We start from the raw sequence: 10,713 nt of genomic DNA on the forward strand, positions 1-10,713 counted from the left end.
TGATAGATAGATAGATAGATAGATAGATAGATAGATAGATAGATAGATAGATAGATAGATAGATGATAGATAGATAGATAGATAGATAGATAGATAGATATGACGTAGCCTATGCCTTGAGTCGAAAACACACGACAGATAATAACTACTACTAATACAGTTTTTCTCAATTGCTTTGGCTCAATTCTCGAATGAAACTTTTTTTTCCCGAAACAATAAGTTCAGATCTCTGAACAATTAGCTTCTTGTTCACATCAGATTGGAATTTCTTATTGATTTGAGATAGATAGATAGATAGATAGATAGATAGATAGATAGATATTATCAGTTATTTTAATGTATTTAGCTGTTTTGAAACAGCTGTTTTGTGGATGCTGTGTGAAATATAAACATCACAAAGTAAAAAAACACATTTCATGCTTGATGATTATTATTATTATTATTTTGCCACTTTTATGCTTATTTGTATTTCAATTTCAAATTATTTTTTTTTAATTCACTTTACTTTTCTATTTGATTAAGCTATGCTGTTTGTTTGTTGCAACAGTGTGGAGTTTTATTCATTTCCATCAGACATAAACCCAACATTAAGAAAACAACAATGGACTTTCGCCAGTGTTGTTCCCTGCCCTGCCTCTCGCTGGAGTCCTCAGCACACTCAATGCTGCGCAAGAGTTGCGCAATAGTACAGCTCGGCAACAGGAACACGGCGAACCGTGCGTTCGTTTCCCATGCTGCCTTTCGCGTCAGCTGATCTGATCACATCTATATCGCCTGTCCGCTTCTGTTTTCCTGGATCAGCGAAGGAGAGTGACAGCTATCACGCGACCCGTGCTCATGTTGATTCGGTGAGAAGGAAACGCATCAGCCGCCGCGACAAATAAACGCAGCGCAAACATGGTGAGTTTACGAGCTTATTGTGCTGATTCTATTAGCAATAATAATGAAAAGGCGAATTGTCTGCTGTTTTATGATCATTTAACCGGATTCACGAGCAATAAGAAAGTCTGTGTGTGTTCGTGTCTCATTTAAGGCCGTTTGGATGTTTCTCAACTCTTACGAAAATTAACCATGGTTTTACTGTAGTAAAAGTGTAGTTACCATGCTTTTTTTGGCATATTGAGTTTGTATAACCACGGTTTTACTACAAATACCATGGTTAAACTATGGTTAGTGTAGCAAAACCATGGTTAATGTGTGGTTACTATGGTTTAACTATAGTAACCATGGTTTTTTGGTTTTATTTGTAGTAAAACCATGGTTAATTTTCCTAAGAGCATGTGTACGAGATGGAATAAAATACATTTTAGACCACATGCTTTGGGAGGGATTATCGTGATATTATGCTCTATTTCAGTGAGGTGTTATGAATTTTGTGCTGTTTTGTGTCTTCTAGATAAGTCTAGTAAAGTTCTTTTAAAAGTGTTTTTGAAAAGAAGTACACTTTAGCATGTATTTAATATAGGCTAGTTTAAAAGAGTTTACTTAAGTACGAACTGAATGTAATATTTTGGGACTTATAAATTCATGTTATTTGCGATTAAAATATAGTTTATATGTATATTAAATGCAATTAGTCGAACTTAAGAGTTGAACTTAGTACATCTGTATATGTAAATGTATAATTACTTATGTTGGCGTTAAATGTACTGGCAGACATTTACGGTAAACTAAAATGTACTTGAATGTCATTTCTATTTAAACATGAAATATTTTATAACACTACAGTTAAAATTAATTATTTTTTAAAGCATGATAAACAATTATTAAAACGTAACGATTTAAAATATTCTTGAAAGTAAAACTTTTCATTTGACATTATTACAAAGAGCACTTTTTAAAAATGTACTTAAGTGTGTTAAGACACAAGTGCACTCTCTTTAAGGTACACTTGAGTGGTCTTGTATTTCATTAATACTATATTATCTGAAATAACTGTTTTTTTGTTAAATATACTTTTAAGTTTACAAGTACACAATCAATATAATTAAGTGCACCTGTCTACAATGACTCTGGATGTACTTTGATGTAAAATGAACATGTCGGCATGCTCTTGTACTTCATTGACGTGTGACTGGGAATCTGTCTGCTGTTAGGGGAAACTGGCAGGGATGTGTGTATCACTTCCACTATTTGCTACCTAACAAAGACTGCCAGTATATTAAACATACTATTCTTCTTCTCCTCATTGTGTTTTTATAAGCTACTATCTAACCTCTTTTATTATATGATCATGTTTAGGGAGCGTAACATGCATGGGGTGAGTCGTAACACCATCAGTTTAACAACCTATAAATGATCTACAGATACATGAACTGGTATCATTTAAATCAGAAGATTATGATGTATAATATAAAACAGTCACAAAAGCATTTCATCTACTTGTGTAAAAAAACATAATAGCTGAGCAAACAGGGAGGGTTGTAACACTTTCCATTGTACTGTTACTGAATTTTCATATATGGCACAACATAAAAGAGTGACTAACACACACATTCTGTCTGTTATGTTTTTAGAGTTGTTTTGTGTATTTCTGTATTTGCTTCTGGTGAAAATGTTACCACTATGTAAAAAATGTAGACAGTTTTATTTGTGTTACATGCCTTGTGGTAGTGCGGTAGGTTTCTACCATTAATTTACTCAGATTCAGAGTCAAATATTCAGATTTAGTCCGATAAGATTTTAAAGCAACTTAAGTTTAGATTATAACATATAATGGGAATATTCTAAAGTTTGAGATACACAGAGTCTTAGTGAGTTACAGACACAAAACAGTTACCGTTACACTCTGCGATTTAGTCATTTGTCTGTGTGTTTTGTAGTGTGTAAAGTGGGACTAACTGAAGCTAGAGGAGCCATGTTGGCCACCCAAACACCTGAGAGCGGCCCAGAAGCGAGAGATGTTAAACAGGTTTGTAACTTCCTCATCTTTTTGAAGATTATTTGGATTGTGGACGTTACAGTGTCATTGATAGCAAACCTTTCACATCTCTTGAAACCCGTTGAGCAGGTTCTTGGTAGAGGTCATGTAATGAACCTGGATTTGTTTTTGGAAACCAGCGTTAAATCAAAGATGGTGCCTGTTATACTTATACTTTCTTCTATCACAGCTTATATGCACAGATAAAGTGATACAAGTGCATCATTTGCATGTAAGCACCATTTCTGTCGGTTCTAATTCTGATATTCTAATACAGTTTATTAAAACGAGTTTATAAGAAGCCACAGTTTGCTTGTTGTCTTGTAGAAGTCAGACCGCACACAGAATGGAAACCAGACAAGTAATGCCTTCATGAGAGAGATTTTCTTTCTGGCCATTTCCTCTTTATTTGCTTGAGACTTTTGCTATTAACTGCAGTTCAGTGGTGCTTTATATTCAGTTCGCTTACAGAAATGGATAACGAAAGCAAGACGAAGGGTTTGAACAAAACTGTTTAAATTTAATAGCTATATTTTCCCTGCAAGGCTTAATAGACAGATTCATTATTTTGACAAATATTAGATCATTTTTTTGTGCTTTGTTTATATTTACCTGAGCAACTGTTTTGTTAGCTCTTTAGTTTTTCTTGATTTTGTTGACAAAATAAACATCAACAATACAATACAAGATTATTATTATTATTAATTAATTAATTATTATTAAAATTATGTTTGAATGTTCGCCTCCTCCTTCCCGATCTACGAACTGTTACAATTTTTTTCTAACAAATGTTTCGAAAATATTTTAAAAGCATATAAATACAAATCTTTATTATCCTTGATTTTCAGAATATATACCTTTCCAACTAAATTAATACTTGAGTTTAAAGGGTTAGTTCACCCAAAAATGAGAATTCTGTCATTAATTACTCACCCTCATGTCGTTTCAAACCCGTAAGACCTTCGTTCATCTTCGGAACACAAATTAAGATATTTCGGATGGAATCTGAGAGCTGTCTGACCCTGCATAGACAGCAACGCAACTGAAATGTTCCCAAGTCCAGAAACGTAGCAAGGAGATCGGTAAAATAATCCATGTGACATCAGTGGTTCAACCGCAATTATACGAAGCTACGAGAATACCTTTTGTGCGCAAAAGAAAAAAAAAATAACGACTTTATTCAACAATTCGTCTCCTCCGCATCACCCTGGTGCCATTTTGGAGAATATCCGCTGGACGTAAACAGTGTATGCTGATCTTGGCTGCGTCACACGAATACGCTGTTTTCGTTCAGATCAAATCACAACAACGTAGGAAACAGATCCGGCGTGACACAAACGGTTTGAAACGACATGAGGGTGAGTAATTAATGACAGAATTTTCATTTTTGGGTGAACTAACCCTTTAATAGTTTTCTGTGTATGATCACCCCAAATGATTGTATATGATTTAATGGTAATTTAATGCCAAGCGAACAGGAGGAATTTTATTCAAATAATTTAACCTGAAAAGTCTGCATTTGTACACCTGATGATGTCTTATATAAAAGGGGGTCTTTCAAATTTTTAACATCAATATTATCATCAACCCAGAATATAAAATAGCAGTCTTTGTATATTTATATTGTCACAAATAAAGTAATTGCTTCAGAACTATCCAGTCTTTTTAAAGAGGTAGATGTATTTTCTCAGAACCAGAGTTTTTGTATGTGTTTTGCTGTTTATACACATGCAACAAGATCTGATCTGAGCCAGAATTTCCTCATTTGTCTAAAGTGCTTATGACCGAGCCTTCAAGACAGACTCAGAGTTTTTTAGTCATCTTGGCTTAATCCCTCCCAGAAACATGACCACTATTTGCATGTCATTTGACTTAAAGGTGCTGTGTTGAATTTCCACAGCTTTGACTGTCAGTGCTTTGGCTCATATGTAGTCAGTCAGCTGACAGCATCAGGTGACCCTCTGTCTGTAGGTTGGCTCACGTTCTCATGGCAGAGCACGATGACTTTTCCATTCTGCCCTCTTGACTGAGATCCTCAAGAGGCTGCGCAATGCTTACTCCACATCTTGTGAAGTTGTTTTGTTCTAGAAGTTCCTTCCTTGATTTGGTCTGCTGACCTAGATGGCAGGATGGTTCCAGTGACCTGATCTCACAGCAACGATGCAAATCAATACAAATTACAGACCCTTAAACAGTATTATTGATTTTGACTGGGCTGTATCATTAAATCACTAGCTATTGATTTCATGTCTTTCCTGGTATTTCCCTCCCTGGTTCTTTTGTTTTGACGTCTGGTCCAAGAAAAACCCTTTTTATTAACCCTTCTGTTCTCCTCAGTGGATCAAGGACAAGATCGCACGGACACTTAAAGTCCTGCAGAAGCGTTACGTCACCACAGACACGGCGGTCACCAGCGAGGACCTGGAGGCTAACCTGCTGTGTTGTGCTTTGGAGGCCGTCTTCATCCATGGAATCAAGAGCAAGTTCATCCGGTTTGATGGAAGTCACGCACGCAAAGGAGGCTCACGAGGAGCACTTCCTCAGCCCGTCTTCTGGAACCTGTTGAAGACCGTCACCCACAGGTGGGTCAGAGAATATCTAAGTTACTTACAATAAAGCCCACATGCATTTAGAAAATAAATAAGGTAGATTTGAATTTCTTTTTATTGATCTTCTTGTGAACAGTTCATCTGTGGATATGTCATAACTCGATCTTCTAGTGAAAACAACAGACTTCCCTCTGATGACGTATGCAGGACTTCTCCCCTCTTTTATTCAGCTTAAACTCCGCCCCTACAAACTCGCATTAATTTGCCTCTACTTTAGTGCCACGCCCACATCTCAGCATCCAATCAACAACAGATGCATAAAACCAAGTCTCCACCTTACTTTTTTTTTTTGATCCTGATAATCCATTATACTCAGGTGTAGGTCTCAATACGGAAGAAAATAACTTCCGTTTAATTGTGATTTTAAGGGGTGCAGCAACCGTTGTATACACTTAAACACAAATGATTAAATTTACCTCACCAAAAAATGTAGCCAGCCATGTAAAATTACTTTTTAAAATGTTAATCTCTATATTTGAAAGAGTATATAAAGATAATATAAACAGTGTTGGGAAGGTTACTATGGAATTGTAATAGGTTACAGATTTCAAGTTACGCTGTTTAAAATGTAATAAGTAGTGCAACTATTTCAATTATGCCTTTAATGTAACTGGTTACATTTGATTACTTTTCTAAATTTCTAACAAATGTTTTCAACTGTTAAAGGGGTCATATGATGCGATTTCAATTTTTCCTTTCTCTTTGAAGTGTTACAACTCTTGGTGCATAAAGAAGATCTGTAAAGTTGCAAAGACTAAAGTCTCAAATCCAAAGAGATATTCTTTATAAAAGTTAAGAGTCAACCACGCCTACCTAAAACGGCTCGTTCTAAACATCATATGACCCCTTTAATCATTTTCAAATATTTAAAGCAGGCAGGGTTAACCTTACAGTAGTGCTCGACACTGATTACTGTCATCATCGAAATCCTTCATCACTTGAATTAAGATTAAAATAATTTAATTTTAAAACACAGCTACCACAAAATCAGACTGTAGTACCTCTTTTGATTTTGAGATCGTTCTGAGGTTAAATACAGATTTAAAATCATAACAAGAAAATATTATACAAGAACTGTAATTTAGTTACACCTTATTTTCTCAGTAACTGTAATTAGTTACATTTATTTTGTAATTACATAACGCTGTTACATGTAACTAGTTACTCCCCAACACCGAATATAAATATACACTATTCAAAATTTTGGGGTCAATAAGTTTTTTCCCTCAAGTAAATGTTCTTTTCAACTTTCTAGTCCACAGAGAATCCTGTAAAAGTAAATGTATCACAGTTTTTACAAACATATGAAGCAGCACAACTGTTTTCAACACTGATGATGATAATACATTTAAATGATTTCTGAGGGATCGTGTGACACTGAAGTGAAGACTGGAGTAATTATGCTGAAAATTATTGTGTAATAGGAATACTTGTGATCAAACTTACACTTTAAACAGTATTGTAATCCCACTGGCATCCAACAACCAACTTCAGCATTTCAGCAAATCCTGTCACGTAATGTTACAATTCTCTTGAATATTGGATGCATAGAATACCAGAGGGAACAAAGTGTCATTCATGAGCCTTGTGAAATTATAATATATCCCCATTCCTTCCGAAATCATTCCTAGCCTTTGGTTTGGTTACTAACCGAGTCGCATGATGTTGGTTTATGCCTTAAAATAACTTTAACCTCAAAAGTATTTCCAAGTGAACAACCTGTCACCAGTTTGGAAACAGAAAGAGACATGTCAGGGAGACTCTGTGAGGATTGTGACAAGTCTGTAGGTTTAGATGAATCATGTGGTTTAGTAATTGGCTAAAAGTCAAAACATTTTTTAGTAAAAGTCTTTGGGCAGTAGTCAAGTGACACTCACTCACTCGGCTCTTTAAGGCCTCTTGACTCAACAGGACAGTTTTAGGTTTTGTTTCGAGTATAGAGTGTCATATTTATACTTGCAAAATGTCTAGTATGAAATTTACAGTATGTCACATCACAATACATCATTTTACATACAGTACATAAAGATTTTGTGCAATTCACAAATGATTGCACTTATTTGAATGACCTTCTTCACTAAACTGTAAACAGTTATGTAAAGGCCCACATAAAGGAGTAAATAAAATAATGATAGTATTATTAACACAATATAGTGAGGGAAAAAAAAAAATTGTGAATATATCAATATTTGAGCAACACCTTAAAAGGTTAGTTCACGCAAACATTTTGTCATCGATTGCTCTTCGTCATGTTGCTCTAAACCCATAAATCTTTTGTTCATCTTCGAAACAAAAAAGATATTTCTGTCCATCCTTTGAAAGTACTTTTTGAGTACTCCAGTACTTTATCCATAGGTTTTGCTCTATCCATCCTCTTTATTTTTATTTTATCATGTGACACTGAACACTGTAATTATGCTGAAAATTCAGCTTTGGTCACAGGAATAAATGACATTTTACAATTACAATAGAAAAAGGTTCCTGGAGTGCAAATAGTACTGCAGTGGTTTAATCCAAAAGACACAATCCCTTTATATAATGAACAGATTTAATATAAGCTTTAATTCACATATGAACAGTGAGCGATGCACATTAAATATGGTAAATGGAAGATCAAACATGCATGCTTGAAGAACGAGAACAAACATCATTGGTTCTTGAACATCAAACAAGCACATTTTTAACTTATTTGGTACATGAGTGCATGAATATGTAATATGTGAAACCATGACATTTTATTTTTGGGTGAACTAACCTTATAATGTTTCACATGCTTCTTTTTGACACTATAGGGATGTAGTTCAAGAACTGGAACGTCTAAGCTTCATAAACTCAGACATTGGCCGCTGCAGAGCATGGGTTCGCCTGGCGCTAAATGACGGGCTTCTGGAGTGTTACCTGACCTCGCTGCTTCGCGAAGGCTCCAACCTGGGCTCCTACTACCAGCCCGGGGCTCTTTTGCTGGACCCGGAGGACCGCGAGGTTCTCCTCACCCTCCTGCAGGGTTTGTCCTCAATGACCTTCCAGCTCTCCTATAAATCAGCTGTGCTGAATGAGTGGACCAACACACCCCTGGTCCTCGCGGGTCTGTGTCCCCCAACGCCTGCCGACGAGCACCTTGTAGGCCCTAAGCGCAAGGAGTCTTGGGATACGGTCTCCCAGTCATCCGGAGGGTCTGGAAGCTCAGATTGGGCTCAGGAGGTGCTCCAGAGGGAGCCGAGGAGAGAGCAGAGCGAGGGCTGTGAGCCGAACACTCTGCTGACCACGTCAAACCTGAGTCTGGACACGTCAGGATCGTCGCAGCTGTCCTCCAGCCTGAGTTCTGATAGTCTGCTGCAGGGTCAGGAGCTCAGGAGTCCAGAGAAGGAGCACTGGAGTTGTGACACGGAGATCAGCCAAACCGCACAACAGAAGATCACCGCCACAGAGTGAGTAGAAGGCTGTTCTGTTAAAGTCTTACCACTCTTATGACTCTATGCAATGTGTCAAGGGAGAAATCATCTTGTTGTAATTAGGTTTGTGCAGAGCTATGAATTTTCAATATAGATTAGTTGGTGAGTCAAAAAAAGTCTCAAATAAAAAGTCCTGTATAATGACACTGGTTCAAGTCGACATCCAAATGCATGTTCCAGCATGCTGATTTTCAAAGCATTGCTGTCAATATGCTGTTAATGTGCCAAAACCTGCTTAGCGGCTCTAAATTAATTACTTTTAAAGCATCCTGATTAAAAAATATTCATGTCAAACTCCATAGTCAGTGTCTCTAATTGATTAAGCGTTGGACCATCTGACCCAGATTTTGCTTCATGCAGTAAAACATTGTGTCAGTTGCTTGTTTTTGTATTTTCTTTACCATCCAAAATACTTTTATTCAGCTGAACATTACATATCAAGTATGTACTTGGCTGTGGTTTTGCTGCTTCTGTTACTGAGCTCAGAAACCTCCATGCTTGAAAGCTTGTTGCGACAATTCTAGTTAGGACAAAAGTTTTCTAAAGTAAATGTGAAAGAAATGACTTGATGAATTCATTTTTGTGAGTCGAAATTTTGTAACCTGCAGTCGTGCTTGTTTGTTTTCAGTGACAGCAGTTCCTCTAATCAGGACTTGAAGGAAGACTTTGATGTGTTCAGACCAGCTTCAGACTCTGCAACACAAGCTGTAAATGACAACACGCACAAGCCTGACGCGTCTCCAGCAGCTGCACAGGACACACCTCGATCAGATGCACACATCTCGGAGCAATCTAAAGCATGCTCAGAAAACATATCAGCTGAGACGGAAGAATCCAAGACTCTAGTTAAAACCTCCACAGTCACCGAGACTCCTGAAAGTGAGCAGAAGAACTCATCTGTTGATTCCCCTTCAGTTTCTACTTCGACTGAGACAGTTGAGAAGACCTCTGACCTTAAAGACCCTGACGCTCTTCCTTCAGAGACCTCCGCCGCCTCTAGTTCAGTGGAGCAAACCCAACATGCTGCATACAGACGCTCCGCAAGTACCGTCAGCAGGAAAACTTCCTCAGACTCTCTGTATTCCTCCTGCGTGAGTGTTTTCAGGGATTCATACTCTCAGGCTTTCATTTCTTAAGCATATAACTCACTTTATATGTTTATCTAATTGGTCCACCAAAATGAACTTTGATATTGTATCAGCATTTCAAAATGAATTGGCAGTATGAGTGATTCAATCACAAAACACTTACATTCACACACATACTCGGAACTAGTGCTGGGTTATTACTCTAGATTAATCGATCTTCATTTTGATGAACCAGTTTTCAGTCTATGCTGTTTTCACTTAATGCATGAACCAAACTGCAGTAAGCTTTGTTTTGTTACTTTTCCTATGCAAATGTAGCACAGTAAAGGAGATTCAAAGGACAAGTGAACCAATCAGTTCTTCCTCTAGTTACACCACAAAAAAAACATGAGAACGTGTTGAAAGATTTACCGAAATGTATAATTTCTCATGCAACCGCTAAAAGACATCAATAAAACAGCTTGTAAACAATGTCACATATCATCCAAAGCTTGATAGTTGCTTTAAAAATAACTCTACAGAGGATAATTTTGCTAAATATATGCACTATATTACATATTCTCTATATTTTGACTAGTGCTGTCAAACGATTAATTGTGATTAATCGCATCCAAAATAAACGTTTTTGTTTACATATGAATGTG

The 10,713-nt window shown here is 36.8% G+C and overlaps 1 protein-coding gene across 2 annotated transcripts in view; it reads left to right on the forward strand.

Annotated features, from left to right (window-relative positions):
• Positions 1 to 713: 713 nt before the first annotated feature.
• Positions 714 to 10,713, forward strand: part of LOC107654030 (pleckstrin homology domain-containing family M member 1-like) — an 18,227-nt gene continuing 8,227 nt past the window's right edge. Inside the window, exons 1-5 of one of the 2 annotated variants that reach the window (XM_016440917.1) lie at positions 714 to 900; positions 2,823 to 2,911; positions 5,258 to 5,502; positions 8,322 to 8,957; positions 9,610 to 10,072. In XM_016440917.1, coding sequence (XP_016296403.1) covers positions 2,858 to 2,911; positions 5,258 to 5,502; positions 8,322 to 8,957; positions 9,610 to 10,072 — 1,398 coding nt within the window. In that variant the 5' untranslated portion in view covers positions 714 to 900; positions 2,823 to 2,857. The remainder of the gene's footprint in view (positions 901 to 2,822; positions 2,912 to 5,257; positions 5,503 to 8,321; positions 8,958 to 9,609; positions 10,073 to 10,713) is intronic. The other variant, XM_016440916.1, reaches the window with a different exon arrangement.

Source organism: Sinocyclocheilus anshuiensis, unplaced genomic scaffold (assembly GCF_001515605.1).
Source record: "Sinocyclocheilus anshuiensis isolate Anshui unplaced genomic scaffold, SAMN03320099.WGS_v1.1 scaffold454, whole genome shotgun sequence".
Classification (NCBI taxonomy): domain Eukaryota; kingdom Metazoa; phylum Chordata; class Actinopteri; order Cypriniformes; family Cyprinidae; genus Sinocyclocheilus; species Sinocyclocheilus anshuiensis.